The following is a 25042-nucleotide window of genomic DNA, read 5'->3' on the forward strand; positions in this document are numbered from 1 at the left end:
GTTGTTTCAAATGCAACACTAAGATCTACAACAAGCAGGGAATTATTGTCCTCTTAAAGAAAAACAAGGATTTTTTTTACTACACAATGGTAGCAGGCTTCATATCCTGACTGAAAGCAAGATAAGCAAATTTTTTACATAATAGACACAACTGCCTTACAGATCTTGTGTTTGGCAATGACTAAAATGTAAGCTGCAAAAACGTACATTTTGGCATGTTTTTATCTTCCCAAATGTTGGAATGAGGCATACATGCACTGTGAATTTGAACAACCATGCATCATACTGCAACTGTACATCAACCAAAGAAACAATTTTGCTTTGGTATGAAGACGGTGTTTCTTGAGAGTGGGGCTTTTTTGCCTTTAGCAAAATAATGTTTGAAAATCAATGGCCTACGTGTTCTTCTACCAGCAGCACACTGATCAGTTTTTCAGGTCTATAGTGCTTAACACAACATGAAAATTTTCAAGTATACTGATTTGTTTTCTTATAATGATCTCAAACTGGGATGTAGAAATATAAATGTTTATAAAAAAAAATGTTTACATATAAATTCATGTAGCTCGACTCCCTGACACAGCAGATTAATAGCTATAGTTTGTTAGCTTAGTTTTTCTTCCAAACAAATGACACTAGTGTGTCTTCACAAGTTAAAACACATCATAAGAACCGTGGGTTCTTTTCCTAAGCCATTAAAACAATATAAGGTGAAAATGTAGGAGTTTCCATTTGGCTGAACTTGGTTTTCAATTTAACTTATGAAATTTTGAAGAAAGTCAATAAAACATCAGTGTTCAGTTCAGCAGGGAGCTCTGGATGGTGAGTACTAAAGACTGCAGTAGCATGTTAGCCACTGGCGTCCTCTGTTTAAGAAACACCCTGAAGTACTGTCTTTCAGTTTCAGTTAACACCTGCATCACCAGGTAACTCCAATCTGTTGGGTCCCAACACTCATTTTTTTTGTCTCAATCTCTTTTTTTCTCTTTTAAACTCTGCAGACCCAAACTACTAATAGTTAGCCAAATTATGTGAAGCAAATGTTCCTGTCTGCTAAAATGTATAGCCTTTCTTGCACTATGCCACTTTCTGAATAAAGTGTCCCTTAGCTGACCCACATCTCCTGTGACTAGTAAACTTACAGTTAACTGTGCCTTTTACAAGCCCTCTTCAAAAATACCAAACTATCCCTTTAAGGCCAGTAATGAGGTCATTGGGATGCTAAGCATCATTACAGACATCCGGAAATATATTGAAAGCATCTTACATAACAACTTTATACTTAATTAGGATTTGGTTTTATATAAACTTCAAATTCAGATTCTCCTGTAAATTGCAGTATTAGAAAGTATTACCAGATTAAAAACAGGACATATAGGTGCTGTCAACAACACAAAGCAACAAAGAAGCTTCTATTTATTCCTCAAAATCAGTAAAAGGATGTTTGGCTGGCTGCCTTGTTGTATTTTCTCTATGATAAATTTAGTCACAGTCAGAGGAACCTCTGATTAATTGATGGGCTGTAAACTGAGGATACCAATATAAACATTTGTATTTGATAAAATGATGAAACATGTATGAAAGAAAATATTACATAATATTTATTTGCATCTAGCACACATGTAACAGAAAAAGTCTACTTTCTTTCATTTTTAATGAACTTGATGCTTAATCCAGGAAATCTAATGTAAAACTACATCATTGATAAATACACATTGATGGTGCAAAACAGAGAAGTTGCACATGGAAATTTATAATACAGCCTTTGACATGAAGAAACCTGTCTTGTAATTTCTCACATTAAAAGCACTGCAGAGGCCTGTCTTTGATTCAGTTTTCCCACTTACAAAGTCAAAGATGATAACCCCCTATTTCAGCTAACTGAATTAAATTCAGTACTGATTTCTCAGGAATTACTATTATAGTAAACAATTATGAATAATTCCATCCTATGTGTTGCTGATAAACGTATGTATTTTTCTCTTCTTAGAATCTGGTAAATAATAAGGCCATGTAGGTAAAAGTGAACAAATAAGCTTTATCCCTCCTCAAAACCTTCTCAAAAGGACCATTCTTTCTTTCTTAGTGAGGCCTTGTCCCCAGGTAAGCCCCTGTACTTTTACTTTAAGTCTTTCAGCTGAAGCAGCACAAGCAACCCAAATCAACAGTCTTGTTTTAATTCACAAGTCTCCTTTGACCTCTTTTGAAGGTCTGCAACACAGGCATAACAAGAGGTTGTAAGGGGTATGAGTGTTATGTTTGATTTTTTTTCTGTTGTTACGGTGGCGTCATTTAAGTCATTTTAACAACTTTGAAAGCAGACTTGCTGTGTAACTCAGCAACAGCCTCATAATGCCACAAGTATTTTCTGCAATACACTATTTGGAAGAGTTTTAGATCTGTCATTGAAGATGGGATACACTGTATTTGTATAATCATGACTCTGTTGTTCCTATGGTAAGCCAGGCAGCATGCTTTGACTCTCTAGGGAGTGCAGTGCAAGAAACCCCCCATATACACTATATGGACAAAGATATTCAGCCATCTGTCCATCACCCAAACAGGGACTGTAATGGCGTATTTAAATACATTTACTTTTAAAAACATGTACTTTAATATGGAGTTGGTTTCCCCTTTTGCAGCTATAACAGCCTCCACTCTTCTTGGAAGGGGAATTTGTGCCCATTGATTCTGTAGAGTTTAATGAGGTTTAGGCAATGATGTTTACTACAAAAGGTACTCAGTGGGGTTGAGGTCATGGCTCTTTGTGGGCCAGTCCAGTTCTTCAACACTGAACTCATCAAGCTATGTCTTTATAGCCCTTGCTTTGTGTACTGAGGAGTAGAATAGAGACTTCCCCAAACTGTTGGGAGCAGAGCATTGTCCAAAATCTCTTGGTATGCTGAAGCATTAACATTTGCCTTCAGTGAAGATAAGGGGCCTAGCCCACACCTTGAAAACAGCCCCATACCATTATCCCTCCTCCAAACTTCACAGTTGGCACGATGCAGTCAGGCAGGTAACGTTAACCCTCCCCAAGCAGAGCATTGGTTGGTTGGCAGAGTTGCTGTTGTTCCTAAACGCTTCCACTTTCTTATAATATCACTTACAGTTGACTGTGGAATATCCAGCAGGGATTGCAAAGGTGGCATCATATTACAGTACTACCCTTGAAGTCAGAGATCTTTAGAACTACCTGTATTCTATCACATATGTTTGCAAATGAAGACTGCATGGCTTGGTGCTTGATTTTATACACCTGTGGCAATTGGTCTGATTGAAATACCTGAATTCATAACGTATGTTAGGTATGGCAAAACATGGCATCCTAGATACAGATGTATGAAAAGACTTGAGATGCAATGAGAAAATTTCAGGCCCATCATCCATTTTTGTCCCTGGTACCCCTTGATTGCCTGGTCAACCTTTGATCCCTCCAGCACAAGACTGATATTTGTGATGAAGTGTGAACGTGGTGAATTCAACAGCTGATATTTGTAGCTTTTCCAAGAGAACTCCAAGAGCCCAGCCACGACTTATCCCAGTGATCGTTTGTAGTGTGTCTGGTGCAGTCCCTTCCTGCAGGTCTACATAAGACAGCCAAGCACCTTACAGTTCAGCTTAATCCAAGCTTCATTCATGTCATGAGTTTACATAACACTGTCATGGCTCCAGAAAGACGCTCTACTCAGCTTAATGCAATGCCAGAATGTAATTTAATTAAAGTGTGAGACATAATCACAAGAGAGCGTTTGTACCCAATAACTGTATGGGCTTTAAAAAGTAACTATTGACATCAAAATTGAGGGACTACTACACCCTTCTGTAAGTGCCTCTTACACTCATTCTCCTATCACCAAAGAATCATGTCCCAGGCCCTCAGACCAGTCGTTAACACACAGCACAGTAAATGCCGCCTTGATGTCCTGTGGCAGTGTGTCAGACTGTTAAGCAAAGGGATCTATTGAAGAGGTGCCAGACCAAAAGACTCTCCCTTAGCATCAGTAAGACCAAGCAGGTGGCAGGGGATTACAGGCAGGGCAGCATTCATACATTAACAGATATAGAAAGAAAGAGCTAGTGTTTTCACTTGCTACGTGTGCAAAAAAGGAGAACCTGTAATGGGATCTACTTTCAGGAACTGTGACTAAGACACAGATAGGAATTCATTATCTCTCCATGAGGCTATTAGGAAGTTTGTCTCAGGCCAAACGTCTCAGGATGTTCCATGGAGATGATCCTGAGGACTTTATCGCTACAAAGGAGTTCATTGACTTCACATCATCACTGTAAAACATAGGCACCAACAGTGATAGTGACTAAACCTTCCTTCCCATCAACAATTGTCTGTAGCCACTGGGATTATTATGATCAGCCAGTCATAGCAGTGGATGCTTTTAAATTTAATGTATACAAGTGCAAATCATTCCTGTAAATAGTTTTGTATTGCTGCCAAGAAAAGTTGTTTTATTTGACAGAATGCAAATACTGCTGTATCACTCAAAACATTCTGGGTCTAGATTTAACCATATTTACAGGCCAAACAGTCAAACTATAATAAAGGACACAGTTACTCCTTTTTTCTTCCAAATTAATAAATATGAAGAAAGCAGTTTACCTCAAGGATCTGTTTCTGTCAAAGTCATCAGACCAGTCTGTCCTCCATGTTTTTCCTACCATCACAGCTAGCAGTTAAACTTATATTTTTATCTAATTAGAATTTAAATCAATGATTCAACCATTTGTCAGGAGATATTGGATTTATTAGTTAATTTCAGTCATGCAGAAAAAATCATTCCATTGTGTTACACAAGTGTATCTGAGACTGCCTGGCCTTATCTCAGTGTTCTGTTCAGTTTCATGTTTTGAAAAATTAGGGGGGAAAAAAGTTAGTCCCTCAAGTGTTTACATGAGGCTTCTTCAATTAAATTTGAATTATGCTCTTACAGTTGACTTGAAAATTATACTGTCACTTGCATCGACTATTTAGGAAAACGAGAAAAAAAAAATTGCTTGCATAATAATTTTGAACACGGTGTATGTACAATGCTACAACCTGAAATACCCACTGTCCACTCTATGTTTAAACCACCAGACACAATCACATTCATGTCATGACAGACTGATTGTTTTCAGGCTAATTCAGTCTTACCCACACAACTCACAGAGTGCTATATTTCCCCCTCCAAAACTAGAAAACCTAGTCCCGAAAGTTGTGAAAAACATTTTTTCACGTAATTCCAAATTTAAAGGAGGAGCTGGGGTGGAGGAGGGTTGCAAAAAGCGGCTTGCAGTGGGAGCAGGAAAGTGTAGCCAGGCTAGCAGCACCAAGAGCAAATAAGCTGGTTGGCTAACAAGGGCTTCTGTGAAATTAGCTGATCTCAATTATATTGCAGTGTTTGACTCTGTAGACTGCTTTAACTAATGCTATATGCTCAACTTTTCTATTTGAGCCAACTGGCACCATGACTCAATGAATCAGTCAAATGTTTGGATTAGTTTGGAATATCAAAAATATTCGCTGGGTTGTTGTTAAATTTGTTACATCCATTAGTTAGTTAGTGAAGTTTATTTCAAACATGCAAAAAGCATAACAATGAAAAATGGTTATATACCTTCAGAAGACACATACAAATTTTAAGAGAAAAATGAAACAAAACTATTACAAGAACACTTAATGATCAAGATTACATGTTCAAAAAGGAGTGGGAAGAAGAGCGAACTTATTTAATCCCACCCCTCTTAATAATTTATAACAGTTAACATTGATTTCAACAAGTTACCTCTATTAGGACGAGCTTTTAGTAAAATCTTTTCATAGAGAGTCCTCTTCAAATTTTACTAGTCCAGTATTTTAGTCTCTAGGTACCTTAAAACTTAGTCAAAGCAGGTCAGTGTTAATATTATAAGTGTTAAAAACTGATAATGAACAGACAACAAATAACCAGTAATTTAGCAGTACATTGTTAAAATGTTGCCAGTCAACTCTTTGTCAAGCTGAAACCTTCCTAAATGTTTACTTGTTTTCTGACTGAGGTCAAAGTTTATTTCCACAGCACTAATCCATCACTATATTACTCACACTGGATGTCTGCCAGGAGCTTTAGGGGCACAATCCCTCTATTTCATAGATGGGGTCCAATTGGAAAACATTTGCAAATCATTTTCATCAATGGTGGACGTTTTATGTAGGAAATCATTTTAAAGATAATTAATAATAGGTAGCATGTGTTCAAGAGACAAACACTAGTAGTGAATAGGGCTGGGTTCAAAAAATCAATTTTCCAATTCAGATCGATTTTTTGTTTAAATTTTCAACATTGATTCATTTTTTTTAAAGATCGATCTTTTATTACTGACTGTTAAGTCTATGTTGCACTTTATTATGTTGATTGATCAAATGTGTTGGTCAGTAAAAAGTATTTTCAGGAAACAAGTTTGGGGTCAGTTTTTAGTGTGAACTTTAATATTTTAAATATTGGGCCTAGTTAGAAGGTTTCTTATAAAAAATTCAACTGAAAGTATAATTTCTGCCATTAGTTCTCTAAGACCCCCTTGCATATTCCAGCAAAACAGGTACTATAGCCAAAATATCCCTCAGTGAATCGATATTGAGTTGAATCCAATCCAATTGGAAATCCAATCGAATCGGGACCTTGTGAATCAATATCGAATCGATTCAGGAAATCAATGGCAATACCCAGCCCTAGTAGTGAATATTCAGCAAGACTTGTAATAGCAATGTTGTATTCAGCCTTAACTCTGGCATTTATAACACCTTTTTTATTAAAGTGCAGAAAATAGAAATCATAAAGCAGTCTTATTTAGTTGATGAGATAACAACCCTCTCTTTGTCCTCATAAAACTTCACTCAGCTGTACTGGGGAGACCACATCAGCCTGCTGTTATGTAATCAAGTTAGCATTAAAGCTTTAGTGAGTTTGGATTTTGGAGGCTAACTATTTTTTTCTCCAGCGGCATAAAATGGAAAGAGCAAATCAAAAAGTGAAAGGGCATACCGGGGGAAAGTGACAGGAGTGATAATGCAATAACACGAAAGGTGACAGATGGCGAGAGGGCGACAGCAGGAGAGTAGAGGAAGACGAGTCAGGCAAATTAACAAATAGAGAGAGAGAATAAAAACAGAAAATCAAGCATGGGACTTGAGGAGAGTATGAGGGATTTTACAAGGTAGACTGGAACATGAAAATTTGTTTGTGATGACATAGAGTATGTCACAGGGGGAGGAACAACAAATGCAAACAAACAGATGGGGAGGAGGCAGCGGAGGCTGGACAAGAGCAATGAGAGGAGTGAGGGGAGGGAGGGAATTTACAGAGTAACCATTCCTGGCAGCAGCAAGTCAGAGGCAGAGAGCTACTATTGCCTCAGATATCACCGCTGAACGCAGCAGACAGACTCTACTGTACTTCTCTGTCATCGACTGGAGCACTCGGGTCACTAGAGGGTCGTGGCAGGGGGATCTAAGGACCTCCTCTCAGAGGTTTATAGACGAGCGAGATCTCCTCTTAGCAGCACACAGGCTGGTGTTCTCTAAGAGATCCACTTCTTCAACTATAGAAGCACTTCTTCAGATATTGTCAGACTAATTAACTGGAGCAGCAGCAGTCTATTTTGGGACATGTGTAGTGACTCTTCCTGACTGCTGGGAGGCTTGAACAGCAGAAGAAGCTGCTGGTTTTTATCCTCTGCTTCTGGTATTTCTGCAGAAGGGGACACCATGCATATATTACAGCCCTACTGCATCAACAGGTCTGTGTGTTTTCGAGTTTACTTTTGTTCTTTTTCAGTTGTTTTTGAAGCACGTACCACTGCTGGCATCCATGTCCTATACTGCATGTTAACGGCAGATAAAGACAGAATTATATGTGCTGGATAGAGGGATTTCTTTCTGTCTGTCTGCTTGTGTTATTTAGACTCCTTAGATTGTCTTGAGTTCATAGAAGAAGTCCTCAAACGAGTGGTAATTCCTTGCTGTTTAAATTGTCTCTGCCTTGCCGTTGCCTCCCAAGACCACTCCAGATCCACCCCTGTTGTCACTGCCGCTAGTGCACCTACTTTTTTCCCACGCATCCATCTCAGCTCACTGCCTTTATTCTTATTTCATTTTCCCTTCCTTCATGTTTCCAAGCATTTCTCAAGCACTCCTCCTCCCTCTGTAATATTAAACACTTTCTGCGATGGACCCTTCACATCTGTTTCCATTCATGCACATTTACTGCTATGACACCCCTGATAGTTCAAATCCTTTCACTCTCTACACCTGCTGATACTGCTTTATTCATGATTTTTGTGTCCTCTTCTGACACTATACTCTGTAATTCCACCCTGTAATCTGGCTCAAATAAATAATCTCAGGGGTTCAGTTCCAACTTTACACTAATTGAATAGCTTCTGTTCTTATTTTGCTCATGGTGTTTTGATTTCAGAACCACAGGGAGTCAGACCTCTCTTGATCTGGCTGGGTGTGGAGGAGGTGGGCTTGCAAATAATCCAGAGTACATTCTACAGTTCACGCTAAGGTTGGAGAGCGGACTTTGAGCTGGCTCTGATTGAAGAGTTCTGCAGGCAGGCAGGACACATGAGGGGAAGTTGTAATGATACACATTTTTTTCTTCAGGCATATGATCTGTCAGCTGATGCCTTCCAAAAGTAGCTATAAGCTAAAGCTCTTGTGAATGTCTTCAGAATGCCAGTATTGGTTCAGCTGTATTACCATGCACATGCAAAAGTTGTTTTTAAAGTCACATATGGCAAGTTTTTAATTGTGATAGAACCAATCAGAAGTTTGTATCAGCTATAAATCCAGTTGGATTTAGTGTTTTTTTATGCTTCCTTTGATTGGTTTAAAGCTGACTGGAAAAAATGAATCTTTGTATCTTGAAAACAGCCTTTTTGTTCTCTAAACAGACTTATCCCTTTTTTGCACTAGAACAAGTTTAAAGCGACCCATAGAGTAAGGTGTCAAAGCATATTAAATGACCTGCATTTTGTCACTTTTTCACAGCAAGCTAAAGGCTTTAGGTTTTGGAAGAGACCAAGAAAAAGTTAAAACTGGACTTTTACAGAAGAAAAAAGGTTATTCAGGGATGCACAATTTTATCACCATGATATCAGTATCAGTAGATACCAGCGTATCACTGCAGTCAGGTCCCAGATAGCTCCAGAAAAAATAATAATTAAGGAAAAATTAAGATACAAGGCTTTGGCTGGACACCAGCAATGTAATGGCTGTAAATATGAGCTGTATGTAGGAATAAGTTCATGGAGTTACTTAGTTTGACATTTTTTACGTCAGTTGAAGTCTTTTTTTTGTTCATGCTTATTCCTTAAATTTGAAAGTGTGTTCAGAGGACTTTGGTGTGTTTTATGTTCATTCTTAAATTTTACACTGTATGACAGTCATATAAAGGCATCGATATACGTATAGACAAAAATGTATTCTTAAACATTGGCATATTGGTTAATTCAAAAGTCCATTATTGCGCATACCAGATTTTCTTCTTCATGTGGCGGACGGTAACAGTTTGGAAGTAGAGATGCTCTGAAGGGCTGATGCATGTGTTTGAAATAACAATCAAGCTGATGGCTAATACTGAAAATGTGCTGATGTTTATTTCATTACTTTATTTTCTCACGGTTTTCACGGACACGGTTCTGTGCTTGTAGTCCCACAGCGCATAGAGCAGAATTCTTTCTCCAGTCTATGGTCTGAATGGAGCAAAAAAGGCAATCATAAATGACAGTTTTATCCACCAATATAGATGGCAGCAACGCTCATAACTGTAAGCTAACCACTTTTAAACAACCAACAAAGAAGAGCACAAACCAGGCGAAACAAAACACAATATGAAGAAAAAGTGAACTACGGGTGCAGTAGTTGAGGAGTGGCGAGACCTGGCACTTTTTTCTTCTTCAACTTGCCAACTTCTTCCTCTGTTCTTAAAAATGTAAAAGCAAAGAGAGTCAAGGACTTTGAGACATCCTATCCTGTGTTTATATGAGCTGTTCTTCAGTCCTTCACTGACAAATATGAGTCATGATATTTTAGCCAGTTTTCTTTACCTTTACATATCCGTGTATGGCCTTTAAGATGCTGTTTAATAACAACTGTGTGACGGTGTCATGGCACTCTACATAAATCATAAATATGATACCTGTTAGATCCATTTATTTTATTTTCATCATGACATATTTATTTTATCATTCTAAGTAGATATTTGACTATCTATTTCTGTGTTTTTTCATTTTAGATCTTTGAAAATGTCTTTTCCTGTTTTTTATGTTTAATACGCTACAGCCTATACCTACTATCCCAGGTGGATTTCACACTAGTAGCATCAAACTGTAAGCTGCATAACTGTCAGTTTAAAAGTAGTAAATGAGAAAAATCTAGAATAAAGACTTTAAATTTGGGATATTTATTTTTCTTTTTTCGACGTTGAACCAAACCCATACCGAACCGTGACCTATAATTCTGGGTATGAACCCACTTGTGACCTCCCTTTTACCCAGTTATAAACCTTTTCTCTAAATTAGCAGTTAGGTGTGCTAAATTCCAGTATTAAATTGTTGGGACACAGCAGATAAACATCTGCAAGTGACATCAGGTAATGCTCACGTAATTTGCCAGTGGCTGTAATGGACCAGTATTGGCCAATACCAGTATGAACTGATTTATTAGTATTGAACACATTCTCTTAATATGTTTTGGATGTCCACTTCTGTTCATGGTGATATAACATGGAAAGGTTGTTATACTTAGTTTTTTGATACCATGTGTTTGAAAAATATACAAATATCTATAAATATGTCCATTATTATAATGATAATTAGTACCAAAAAGTCATTTTTTATTAAAAAACTACCACAAGGGAAGGGAGTGAGCACCTTCTGTTAACAAAATATGCTAACAAAATTGCCATCATATCTAGGATACTCAAACAGAGCTTTCTCTAAGAGTTTGCCCACATATTTGGTGTTTAAAAACATGTTGAGTGCCATCATTTCTGGTTTTGTTGCTAGTCTGAAGCTCTATAAAATTACTAAGACTTGTTTTTAATAGGAGCAGAAGTCAGAGCTTGGGGTTTTTCTGTTACATTTGCTTTTCTCAAAGTGATCAACAAGCAGAGTGGACAGTTTCCCACCGCCTTACTGCCTGGCCATGTGCACAGCAATAAAATTAATAAGTTAGCTGGACCGTGAAGAGCAGCAAGAACAGAGCAAGAGACGTCAGAGGATTTTTCCTTTTTTTTTACGTTCTGAAGAGGAAAGTAGATTTGACAGCCACAGAGGGGAATGGAGAGAGGTAGAGATTGGAAGAAGGGTGGAGAGCAGTGTTATCTAATACCACGGGTGGAAGTTAAGGGATCAGAATAGAGGAGAGAGATGTAGAGAAGAGGAGGAAAAGACAAAAATAAAATTGACTGGGAGTTGTGGAGGAAGGTCAAGGAACAGACATAGAGCAATGCCCTAGAGAGGTAACAGTGGGAAGGGCAGAGAGAGAGAGAGATTTGAATGGGGGCTAGACAGGAATGGGAGGGATGTGTCAGACATGGGGATAGGTAGGGGAAAAGGGAGTAAGAGAGGATGTAATCCTAATCTGCTGCCGGAAGCATATGCAGACTCCATCATATTTGAGGAAGATGGAGGAAAAAAGGAGAGAATTATGGAAAGAGAGAGGTGGGGGAGAGATGAGTAAAGGAATTATCTATGTTCTGGTTTGGGTGTGTGTGCTCCAAAAATGGTAGAGTATACAAACGTGGGATTGCATGTAAATTACAGGTGTGTGTATGGTTCAGTCATTTATTTAAATCAAAGAAGCCCTTGTTTTTTTCAAGCTCTGTCTTTAGAACAAATGAAAGTCTTTGAATCATCTCTAAATACTCATGAAGGCTGATACTTTATTCCCAGTGAAGAATTAAAGCAACACTGAGAAAAAGCAGAGAATGAAGACAAAAATTTCACCACTAGAGCGCTGTTAGAGGTGACTTAAACCAAGCCACTTTCTTTTCATTAGTTACTGGGGTGGGGGGTGGGGGGTGGGGGGGTGTTGTTTCTCTTTTTGTTGTAGTATTTAAGCTGAACTTTGAACTGAGCTTGTCGGCTGGTAGGTAACTCACATAATAGCGCTTAATGGCTCCAACACTTGGCTCACAGTGGGCTGTGACTCAGCGGAAACCAACCGCTGGTCAGCATTGGTTGACGCAGAGTTTGAACAATAATCTTTTAGCTGAAAGCTGGGCTAATCAGTCTTTTTATGTAAAGACCTGTTTTGTTGTATTGAAAGAAGTGATGCAACACTGCATCTCATATCTCACTGGACTAATCCCAAGCTCTTGCATTGAAATCCAGTGGCATTTCTAAGAGTGGCTTAGTGCAAAATTATTGTTATAATTATAATTGTCTGTTACTAAGGACAGCATGATCAGTCCCCTAAAAGGGAAGCCAAAATATGTGGTGATCCCCCTACAGACAGGCTGATGTGGAGTTGATAGAGCAAGCCTGACTGCTTGCAACTGTCCAATCTGCACTATTCTCAAAGCCTGTGGGGTTAATCAAAGATTTTTGCACGATGCTAATAGCACCAATTTTTGCTCAAGATTTGCACCCTCTAATAGCTCCCCTTTGGCATCATATTCACTGAAGAATTTGCACTAATAATACGCAGGTGCTAAAACACCCATAGCACATCCTGCCACAGGCTAAGTGGTACATTGGTGGTGTTTCACTTAGATCACCAACAACACAATGTCAGAGTGCCCGTAAGAGTTCACACCACTGTAGCTGAAAGAGACAATGCATTGTTTTCATAGTTTTGACTCTCACAGTCCTTAATTTAAAGTGATGTATTCCTTAAGCACAAAAAATCTGTCTCTAAATGAAAGGCAGTATTAGACATTAAATGTTGTATTTATCTTCTTGTTAATGTGTAACATCACGCTGTATGATTCCTGCTAATTAATTCCTTTGTCATTACCTTTGTTAGCAAGGCAGCAAAATTTCACAGCACATATATGTCTAAAAATACAAAGATGCTTTGCAAACTCAGTCTTGCTATAACTAAGATACCCGCTGACAAATTAAAGTTAGTACAGCCTTGTATTGCTCATATATTAGCCAGTATAGCGCCACCCATCCTGTTTACATGCTTTACAACTGATGGAGGGGACAAGGATAAACATTTTGTGTGAAAAGTAGAAAAATATAAATAAAAAAGCTTCATGTAATCATTTCAAAAAGTCACAGCATTATTTTATGTTACCTAATATTCTACTTAGAACATATACTCGTTGGCGTTTATAGCCTATCAAAATGAGATTCCTATCCCCCATTTCCTTTTTACCTGCTTACATCATCCAAAAACCTGCTGTTTGCAATTTGGGCCAAATAACATTAAACAGCATCAGATGGACTGATCCAGGCCTTATTCAGTCTAAAATGGTCTTGGTGTGTTGCGAATCTGTGGTCTGAACTGGGCTTACTGGAGATGTCAGAGTGAGGGGCTGCACATGAAAGAGCACCCAGAACATTGGGACCCTTGTGCTTAGCACAAGGTCACATCAGCAGTGCTCAGGAAGTTAACCAGCACCTCTCCAGCTGCCAGCCCTGATGTCCGACGTGGTCTGACCAAGTCCCTGTGGACTGAGCCACTGCCAGGCCCATAAAAGGGGAATCCAGGCTGTTTTGACCGGAGTGGCAGAGTTTGTGTGCACACACAACTGAAAAGCATTTATTTGCCCTCTCTATCTGGAGTTTGTTGTGGCATAATTTAGATTTTTGATGAGCTTGACTCCTGTTACCTTTGCAAGTGGATTAAAAGTGAGTTGTTACAACTTGAATTTTTGTGCAACTGTCATCTCAGGTTAAATAAGCATGTAAAAAAGTGAAATTAGTTTATTAAGTCTTTTTTTGCCTTTGAAATATGAAGATGTTTTCCTGTCTTTCCAATAAGGATTATGTTTTCAGCACAAATCTTTAATCTTACCACCTCCTTGTCCCTTCTCCAGGTGGCCAGATGTGCCGAAAAGAAAGAGCAAGAACAGCCAGTGTGCGGTGAAGAGTATGTCTGGTAAGGTTTTATCATCTTCCCCTTCATCTCTTTGTGTTGTTGTCACCTGCAAACAACAGAGTTAACACAGTGACACAAAAGAAGCATCTTATTATGTGCTGGTAGATTTGGCCAATGTTCTGTGTAGTCCAACACTCCAGAGCTGCCTCCCCACAGCTTTGCATGATGTCTCATTTCTATGATAATCTCCTCTGTCCTCTTTGATATGACTCTCATGCAGAGGCTTTGTTGAGCATAGATTAGCTTACCTGGGTTGCTGTAGTATAAGAGAGGTCTTTGAGTACAGCCATAAATAAGACTCAGGTACTCGATAAAAAATAGAACTACCAGATATGGTTAACATGCTAAATCTAAGTTTAATCAAGGCTCTTAATAAAGCAGTCTCAAATGTTGATGTGTTCAAGTATTCAACATACTGATTGTGGTTAAAAAAATTGCCTGTTTCACATTTGTGATAATGCAATCCAAAGTGTTCATCAGAAAACAGTTTTATAGTTTCAGTATGAAAGTGTCTTGGTTTTTGTTGACATGGTTTATTTTGTGGTTTCTAATTGAGTGACTCTGTGATATGCATATTTGTTTCAGTATCTCTTGTCGAAGTCTGTTGGAGATAGCCACATCATAAAACCCTGATGTCTTTATAAATGAGTCAAAGAACTTTATCACATTTGATGAAGCTTACAGTGTCTGATACTGATGAAAACCCAGTGAATTAAACCTTAGAATGCTCTGAAGACCAGACAGATGTTATTCTGTGCCTATGTCGAAGTTAAAGTGAAGCCCAGCTTTGAAAATCAAGATAAATCAAGTTTAATTCAGCAGGAGGGCTGTACTTCCTCTCTGGCTTTACTAGATTGAGAACATTCATTCAATCAAATCCCTCTGCTGCTTTTTCTTCTCCAAATCCTGTGAGCATGCTGTTTGGTGGATTTTTATTATCCATGATTGATTAGTTAGGTCATATGTGTAAAGGTCTATGGGTTGTTTTAGCATGTTCATGAATGTCTCTTAAGTGTGCAAATGCATGCTCCTGCGCTTAAAAAGACCTTGTGCTTCAACATGGCAGCTTAGAGGTCAGAGTGCGGAAGAAAAAAAAATCACTTATTGGATGTGAGTTAAAAGTTTATCACTGAGCAAATGGAAACATTTCAACTCCCATAAGAAAAAAGAAGCAAATGAAAAATCAAGATTAAAGCCCTCTTAATGAATTCTGGGAATTGGAGTGAAAACCTCATAAGCTGGCATGATATAATGTCTGTGTGTGCAGCAGAGACTGCCAGTTCCATAAACATTTCTCCTCCTGGTTCACAGTCTCTTGGGGCCCTGTGCAAAGGAGCTTTGTTGAGAGCCCCTATGATAACACGCAGACCCCTCCATCCCTCCTTCACTATTCTCCTCTCAACTCCTGTTGTCTACCTTTCATCCAAATTCAAATCCCCTCCCGATCATCATCCTCACATTCTCCCAACCTCATATTTGACCCCTCTCTCCTTCCACCCTGTCCTCCTCTTCAACCTCCTCGTCCTCTCCTATAGCTCTTAGTGTCTCTGTTCCAGGGTACATCCCCAGCTACCTGGAGAAGGACGAGCCATGCGTGGTGTGTGGGGACAAGGCCACCGGCTACCACTACCGCTGCATCACCTGCGAAGGCTGCAAGGCAAGAAACTCCTCCTCTTACTAAATGTATCATTGACTAGACCCACTGCCCAAACAGTGGCTGTTTAGTGATAGCCCAATAGCTAAAGGTGCAACAGGCCTGTCAAGTTATGTTTTTTTTTTTTTTTTTTATTGGTAATGGGAAGTACCGGTTTTTGTTATACCTTTAAACTTTCCTAAAATGTTCCTGTGGTATGTTTTTAAAAACCACTTCTGTAAATGCAAGTAAAGGAAAGGAAATTAAAACCTGATATAAAGAAATAGTTTTGATGCATGTGCACTCACACAGGACTACAACAGGGATGAGAATAAAGAAATAATTAATAAAGAAATGTTTCAGAAGTTGTGTGTTATCTGTTTCATGATGACTCAATGCACCTCCAACTGATTTTGTTTTAGTCATGGGTTTTTTAAGGAGACCCAGTGTATATGATGTAATTTTTCAATAGCCTGGTAAAGGTCAGGATGGTATTTAAATGCCATAGCATTTAGGGCTCAATAAACAGGAAGTTTCATTGTGAAATCAATTCTTTACTGAAACTAGTGGAGAAATTTCTTAGGTTGTATGAAGCTGTGTTTGTAATCACTGGGATGTAATGCTGTAGTTTAGATAGACATCAATAACTTTTTTAAAGCTCATTGTGCTTCAGTTTCACTGTTGTTGAGCTGCTAAATTAATGAAGAATTCTTGACAGCCTCAAGTGGGCAATCAAGGAACTGCACAGCAGTGGCTTCATTTTGAAACAACTGAGATTTTCACTCAGATTCATCAAATGCAGTGCCCAGTAGGGTCCAATAAGGCAAAAGGCCAGATCCACTGGATTCACTTGGGCACTATGATTTGCACAGATTTAGCACCCTCAGTCTGGCTTATTTTAGCACCTGATCCACAGAAGAATTTTAACCACTTATTTACCGGTGATAACACACTCCAAAGTTTGACGGCTGTGCACACTTTGCCCCTCTATTGCCACTGACCATGTGCCACATTCATGACAAGATCACAATAGCACAGCAATAAGAAAGAAAGAAAAAAGAAAAAACTACAAATTTTAAAATGAGAGCTCAGAAAATGTAAGTACATACATCCAGACACTAGCAATTACATCTCAGTCAAACAGAGAGAAACCAAACATGGCATTATGAATCTGGTTCATGTTTATGCTGGTGGCTGCTCAGAACATAACATGACTTTTGCTATGATGATAAAACAGCAAAATGCACACATTTGGTCAAATTTGGAATATTTCCTAAGTTACATACACTGTAAACCCGGACTTTATATCTACTTAAATGATTTAATTACAATGTACACAAATTATATAAGTTTGATTGCGTTACTATAAAATGCTAAGTTTATTCTACTAATTTGTAGACAGTTGAATGTGTGAATAAATTTAAGTTAAATTCCCTTAAAATACTAAGAGCCAGATCCTCAAAAGGATTGCACTGCTTTTGCGACCGCTAAACCTGTGCAAATAACAGAAAAAAATAGCGTGCAATCTTCGAAGCATACGCAAAGGGTGAAATGCACGCAAACTGAACCCAAACTGCACTGCCACTCCTCGCTGCACCAGTCCAATTTGCATGCATGTAAATTAGGGAATATTCATAAATTCAGCGCAAAATTGCCCCCTTCCTATGCAAATGAGCCTCATTGCAAATACCACCTAATCCTCAAAGACCTGCGCTAATTGCCACAGGCAGTAAAGCGGTGCTGTTTACCGCCAGCGAGACTTGTGTATTAAATCCACGCAATATCTCTTTCTCCCTCTCTCACTCTCTCTCTCGCTCAAAATGATTGCAAATTGCTCTCAATTGGTGGTAACTGTGGAGCATAGCCTATCATGCCAGGGCTGTCATGCCAGGACTCTGCGGTAATCATGGCAGCAGTGATTGTAGCCAGGCGAAGGCACCGTGGCAGTCGGGATGGCAGGTGCGCACAAGAAAGGATTTATCGGAGGAGAGTATCACTTTTTGATCTAAGCGACAATGAAATCATCTGCAGATACTGGTTGCCAGGCTGCATGATCCTTGCGTACTAGATGCCATGCGGCTTATTGCAATCAGAAGCGCAAATAGCACTCAGCTGCCAAACTGTGTGGGCGTGTTAGCACCTGCATATGATTAGAGCAAATTCTTTTGAGGATAAGGTGCTAAAACAGGGCAGATTGCGTGAGCTAATTCTGCGCAAATAACGCTGCTATTAGCAGGAGCAATCCATTCTTTGTGGATCTGACCCTAAGTTTTAGTCATAACCACGCCTCTTCATCTCCTTTGCATTGTGGTCTTCATTGTTGGAGTTGTTTCACAGTGTTGATACCATCAACTCTGAAGAGAGACAAGTGATTTAAGCCCCGCCCACTCTTGTTTTAAAATTTGAATAATTTTTCCATGATGCCCTCATGCAGAGTGTTTATATGTGTTTGAGATGTTTTGAATTATGTTTGAATATGTTTAGATGATGCCTGTTGTACAGTAATCATTGCTTGGAGCCCTTTGCTCACGTTTCTGGTGGATTGTTTTTAAGTTTTTAAACTTTCCACCATGAGTGAAATTGTTTACTGACTAAGTGACCTCCTGTCTGTGGCAGCAAGTGTCCCTGCAAAGAAACAGGGACTGCATGAATGAGCAAAGTGTAAGTGTCTATTGCTTACCATAAATCTCAATTATGTGATAGTCTTCTTGTTAAATTGCCTGAGTAATACACTTAAGCAATTAATATGGTGTTAAAAAACACCTTTATGTTTGAAAAAAGAAACACTTAAATGCTTATACAATGTATCACTATTGGAGAACTATATAAACTCAGCTTAGGTGTTAAATATAAGACTATGGGAGTTGAATTACCACTGAGATAGAGTTGATTTGTTATTACAGAAGAATAGATAACCAAAACAACTGGGAGCAATTGACTTTGCAAGAGATGTAAAGTTAAGTCAACTTGGCATTTAGTTTGTTGTACTTAAAAATTTAAGTTAAATTCACTCAAGTTTTGATGACACATTACTTACATTTTTTAGGGCTACCAGTTTCCTCAAATTTTTTAAGTAAATTCAGTTCATCCGGGCTTACAGTGTAAATACTGCATTCATGCCTTTATAATTATCTATTTCAAAATAAAAATAGAAAGTTAAAAATGTGTAGGAAAAATTGAGACTCTGACACACAAAAATGTGTTCTCTTTTCAGGTCTAGTTCCAAGTCTGTTTTTCACAGAATCCAGTAAAACCATCATTATTATTTGTTTATTTAAAGGGGAAAGAGCACTTTAATAAACATAAGCATAAAATACATGTGCAAACATGCAAAACAGTTCAATTAACACCCGTAGTCACAAAAAAGAATAACAACACTTAAAATGTGAAAGCTTTGCTGAATAAAGTGCATGGTTTGAAGTGCACACTAAAAAGTGCAAGGGGAAGTTTTCACACACCTGTGTTGAAACACAAGTCAAATACCACAGGTTATATAAAAGAAAAAGCTTATAGCAGATATAGGAAGTGTAAAAACACAACCTAATTCACTTGGACCACTCCTGTTGCCTGGAGTGGACTGAGACAATAAGAAAATACTATACCATCCATTATCTTTACCCCCTTATCCCATGGTCACAGCTGCCATAAGGCTAGAGGCAGGGTACACCCTGGACTGGTTGCCAGTAAGTCAGAGGGCTGACATACAGAGACAAACCAGTCACATCTGCAGACGATTTCAAGGCACCAGTTAACCAAATGAGTATGTTTTTAAGATGTGGGAGCAAGACAGACCCCCACATCTACAGGGAGAACAGGCAAACTCCACCCAGAAAGGCCCTGTCCAACAGGGATTCAAACCAGGGTCACAGTGCTAACCACTGCTTCACTGTGCAACTCTACATTGATCATGAACAGAGGTAAATTTTAGTAAGATTAAGAATGAATGAAGTGGACCAACAAAGTGTAGTTATTAGTGTACCTAACATATTTAACAATTGCTGAAATTAAACAGCCTTTGTACTCATTAGTTGGTGTGCTTCAACCACAACAAACTACAGAAGTCAGGTTTGTTATGAAGCATTTCTTTTTTAAGGCTGATTCAATGAATTCTACACTGAGCAGGACTGGCCAGGCAGGAGGCCTTTTCATGGTGTTGGTTCCACTGAGTAGAGGTTTATTATCCAATGACTGGCGTCCTGTACACCAGCCTCTCTTCAGTAACTAAATATGACTTGAGCAGTTTTACACATTTCTGCCATTGTCAGGCTGGAAGGAAAAGTGCATAAAAACCCCAGAAAGCTATTAAAAGAATTGATTTAGTTTTGTTTGTTTGATTATCACTTAAGTCTTGTTTTGATTGTATTTTTATTTAGATTAATGGTTTTGCTTTAATATTGTTTTGCAAGTGTCTATACAGCAACTGAAGTCTTTCTTACTGCCTGCGGCTGTACTTCTCTGCTTAAAATCATGCTTCTTTGGCACTTTCTGTGGGATTCTCATCAGACTGGAGCATCCACAGTCGCTACAAAAGTGGTCTCTGAGAGATGTTCAGTCATGCATCAGTTCATCTCTCAGCCATCCTGGCTAAAGGAGGATTTTTGTCATGCAATCACCAGCCTGCCATGTGATATTCACCACCCTCATTTGATGCCTATAAAAACTGGAGAACATTTAACCTGTGGGTGTTACTTTGACGTTATCCAGTTGCGTATGTCCCCAAGTCTCTTCTCTCTTTGTATCAGTCTTTAATTCGGTTCTTTTGCATTTTCTCTGGTTTTGTCTCTTTTTTTCAGTTTCTCTCTTTTCCTTTTTTTTAAACTGCCTCCATGTCTCTCCTTTCCTTAGGGCTTTTTCCGCAGGACCATTCAGAAGAACCTCCACCCATCTTACTCCTGTAAATATGAAGGTTGCTGCGTCATCGACAAGATCACCCGCAACCAGTGCCAGCTGTGCCGCTTTAAAAAGTGCATCTCTGTGGGCATGGCCATGGATTGTAAGTTATTTTAATATCATATATCCTTATTGTAAGAGGAATTACACAATAATCAATCAATCTTTGTTTGCATTGTGCTAATGCATGACAAAATTAATTTTAGACACTTTACAAAGAGGGCAGATCTAGACCATTCTCTTTGATGCAGCCTATCATTTTAAAGACCGGTACTAATCTTAATGCAGGTAGAGAGAAGAGGGGAATGCAGTTATCTGTTGGGTTAATGCCGCTACTACTTTTCAACTGTTGCAATGGAACTGAAGGCGTTTTCTTGTTAATCTGTAATTTGGTATATGAAGAAACACAGAAAATGCATTATCTGCCCTGTTGGCTACTTTGGTGTAAAAAACACACTTTTTAAAACTTTATCTGCCAAAGTTACTGTGTGATTCTGAATATCTGTGAAACCGAAGCATTGTAGTTCAGTTTAGTTCCCCACCCCCTTTAATAAATAAAGGAAAAGGATCTATTTCCTGATTATATTCCTAAAACAGATTCACAATATTTGCAATCTCATTATCATGTTGCACTAGTTGTCTCTGTTGATGGTGCTTGAAATTCACAGTGATTACAAATTCAGTTGTAATTTGTTTTCTTTTATGGAGACTGTTTATGTCTATACAGAGATAACAACAAACACGCTTTTAGACACCCTGTGTGGTTTTTTCTCCAACTTTCTGCCCCCCGACGTACCTGTGAAATGCATTTTTATTTGATAAATTTCCCAGCACAAATAAGCTCCTTTAAAGCCAATCTGATTTTGACATTTCATTTAGATTTCTTCTCAAAACCTGGCTGGATATTTTGAAGGTCAGGCAGCTTCACACTTAGTGCTGAATATCTAGCATCTTGTCTTTTATATTGATCTGTGCCCTTGTTGGTAAATCACAACTATACTCAAACAAAGTCACACATGTAACAGAAGACCAGAGGGTCAAGTGTTTAAATTTGTAATGGATTAAAAAGTCCATGAAGCTGAGCGTTGCACTCAAGTGTTTTATGGGAAGCAAATGAGTCATTCAGACACAGTGGATGTTGCAATGGGCAAAGTGTACACTGACCAGCCACTTTATTAGGTACACCTTGCTAGTACCAGGTTAGACCCCCTTTTGCCTTTAGAACTGCCTTAATTGTTTGTGGCATAGTTTCAACAAAGCAAGGTTGGAAACATTTCTTGGACATTCTGGCCCATACTGACATGAGAGCATCACACAGTTGCTGCAGATGTGTAGGCTGCACATCAATGATGCAAATCTGTCGCTCCACCACATCCCAAAGGTGCTCTTTTGGATTAAGACCTGGTGACTGTAGAGGCCGTTGGAGTACAGTGAACACATCGCCATGTTCAAGAAACCAGTTTGAGGTGATTTGAGATTTGTGAAATGGTGCATTATCCCGCTGGAAGTAGCCATCAGAAGATGGGTTCACTGTGGTCATAAAGGAATGGACATGGTCAGCAACAATGCTCATTCTCTGTAAACCCTAGAGATGGTTTTGCATGAAAACCCCAGTAGATCAGCAGTTTCTCAAATGCCCAGACCAGCCCGTCTGGCAACAACAACCATGCCATTCAAAGTCACCTTAATCTCCTTTTCTCCCCGTTCTGATGCTCAGTTTGAACTTCAGCAAGTCGTCTTGATCGTGTCTACATGCCTTAAAGCAGTGACTTGTTGCCATGTGATTACAAGTTAACGAGCAACTGAAGAGGTGTATCTAATGAAGTGGCCAGTGAGTGTATAACACTACCTTTGTCAATACCAACAGTAAAACAGAGTTTCTCAGGCTAGTAATGGCAGGCTCCTGTCAAAAAACAATATTCAAATATTAAATTGATTTTTCATCAGCAGTGTGACTCTAGTTACTGTAATGTTGATCTTTGGGTGACTTTTGGTAAAACCAAGATATATTAATTGTTTATTATAATGCTGCAGAATTTGTATTATTGGAAACTTGACATGTTTTAAACATAATTCTTCATTATCCATCACAGAGCTTTCCAGAGTTTGCGCGCTAGTACATTTTCTGTTCTGATATTAGATAAAACTACAGCAGCCCATAGAACAAACCAAGTATTTATCGTTTGCCACTCAGCAGATAAAGAGCAATTAAAGATATGTAGTCAAACAGAAAAAAAACAGTTCATTTACAAGAAGACAGAAGGAAGAAAAAAAGAAAAAAATACCTCATATTTGTTATTAAGAATCTGTCTTTTCTTTAACATCACTTCATCAGCTCACTTGAATATTGTCTCTGCTCTCGTCCTGCCCTTCAGTGGTATTGGACGATTCAAAGCGTGTTGCCAAGCGTCGCCTGATCGAAGAGAATCGACAGAAAAGAAAGAGGGAAGAGATGGTGAAGTCGTTACAGATAAGGCCAGAGCCCACAAACTCGGAGTGGGAGCTGATCAGGATGGCAACAGAGGCCCACCGGCACACCAACGCCCAGGGCTCCAGCTGGAAACAAAAGCGCAAGTTCTTGGTAAGCTTCCATTTCTCAGCTAACAGTCTTTGGGCCAAGAGCTGCTTTGCATTACTGAAGAGGAATGTGAACCAGACACTGATTTTTCTCACTTCTTTAAATCTGACAGCATCTTACAGACATGATGTTCAAGATGTAAAGTGACCTGTAAATCCTGAAGATAAAATTCTATTTGTGTGTCTTGAGATCATCTATTGTAAATAAATTGTATTGGAAGTCATATGAAGATATGCACCTTTAGCTTCGGAACCTTGCCTGGAATCATCATGTTTCCAGTGCAACAATAATTATGATCCAGTGTAGTAATTATTTTGTACACGTTCTTATCTTAAAGAATGCTTTTTTTAGATTGATGTCAAATACATTATAAAAATGAAGATGATATTGATAAAATCAGGTTCCATTACTCACTTAACCCTAAGCCAAATAGGAAAATAAAAATAGTACACTAGCTATTGTATGCATTTAGTTATCTTACATTCTCGTTTTATTTCTAAACTAGGATGCTTGAGATGAGATTAAAACAATTAAGCTCCATCTCATGAAACCAAGCAGACACATAATGAAAAGGTGATGAATTCTTTACACAGCTCTCTTTTATCAGGAACTCAATTTGTGCCGTCCCATGTATTAGCAGCCACATGCAGACGCAAGTTTCTACACCACAGAGCCTTGGCCAACGTCAGCTGACTGTTACCAAGCAACCAGTCCCTTGAGACTTGGTAACAGTCAGCTGAAGTATGTTCTTAGGGACCCTTGAAAAGTTGGGGGAATTATTAATCTCAGGTGAAGAGTGAGATGTGGTATGTCCAAAAGAGAAAGAGTGATTTTTTTTATTTGGGAGCAATTTATTTAAAGAAATTATGCACACATTTTAACAAAGTAAAATAAAGCATGACAGTATAGAAGACTGGACATGTGGATGTAGATTTAAGTTTCTAAACCTGCATTCTTCCAAAATTGTCTGGACAGAGGAACCTAAAGGTTACAACTAGAAGCCAGCTTGAATTTAAGTCTCTGTGACATTTGTCTACTTTCACTTTATTTATTGCTTGAGTAGATATTTTTATGCTGGTGTCAACTCTTGTTTGAAGTTTTTTTAAATATTGCATGAAGTTATTTTGTTAAATACGGATCCTGTTTGGATTTAGATAAATTGTATTCCCCCCCCAATTATTGTGCATTGTATTGCAGCATTGATTAAAAAATTGTTTTACATGACCTCTGTTTAACCAGTAGCATTTAAATTGGTTCCAGTCTGTCACAGTGAGTGGTCCCATGAACTGTATCTTGTCTTGTTTCTAGCCGGATGATATCGGCCAGGGTCCGATCGTGCCCACTACTGATGGTGATAAGGTGGACCTAGAAGCCTTCAGCGAGTTCACTAAGATCATGACGCCTGCCATCACACGTGTTGTCGACTTTGCCAAGAAACTGCCCATGTTCTCAGAGGTGGGTTCAGATGTTGGGAGATCTGAGGGAGCATTAAAGCACACGTTTGGGGAGTTCTGTACAGCATTTGAAGGGATGATGTTATTAATTCATTTATTTGTTCATTATTGGGCTCTTATAACCAAAACAACAACAGCAACAGTATGGAGCTGAACATTCAGTGTAGATTATCAGCCTTAACAATTAACAGCAGCTACTCAGGACTAGCAAATATCATGCGTAATTGAGAGTGAATCCATTGTTTTACAGGATATTATGGTTGTTAAGAGTACCGAGCAACACTAGCAGCAAAATCATGCTCTTTATTGATGTTTGAAAGAACCTACTGAATTCAAATGGGTGTAAGAATAAGAGAAATCTTTCATCCATCATTTTGTAATAACTTAGCTTCTTG

At 38.6% G+C, this 25042-nt stretch overlaps 1 protein-coding gene across 3 annotated transcripts in view; it reads left to right on the top strand.

Moving 5' to 3' along the window:
• Positions 1-25042, top strand: part of LOC121529427 (thyroid hormone receptor alpha) — a 148317-nt gene that overhangs the window by 110406 nt on the left and 12869 nt on the right. The window contains exons 5-9 of one of the 3 annotated variants that reach the window (XM_041817265.1): positions 14031-14092; positions 15628-15749; positions 20571-20718; positions 22991-23196; positions 24502-24648. In XM_041817265.1, the coding sequence (XP_041673199.1) occupies positions 14031-14092; positions 15628-15749; positions 20571-20718; positions 22991-23196; positions 24502-24648 (685 nt within the window). Of the gene's footprint in view, positions 1-14030; positions 14093-15627; positions 15750-17602; positions 17685-20570; positions 20719-22990; positions 23197-24501; positions 24649-25042 lie in introns of those variants that run through there. The other 2 variants (XM_041817266.1, XM_041817268.1) reach the window with 2 other exon arrangements.

The sequence above is a fragment of the Cheilinus undulatus genome, linkage group 21 (assembly GCF_018320785.1).
Source record: "Cheilinus undulatus linkage group 21, ASM1832078v1, whole genome shotgun sequence".
Taxonomy (NCBI): Eukaryota; Metazoa; Chordata; class Actinopteri; order Labriformes; family Labridae; genus Cheilinus; species Cheilinus undulatus.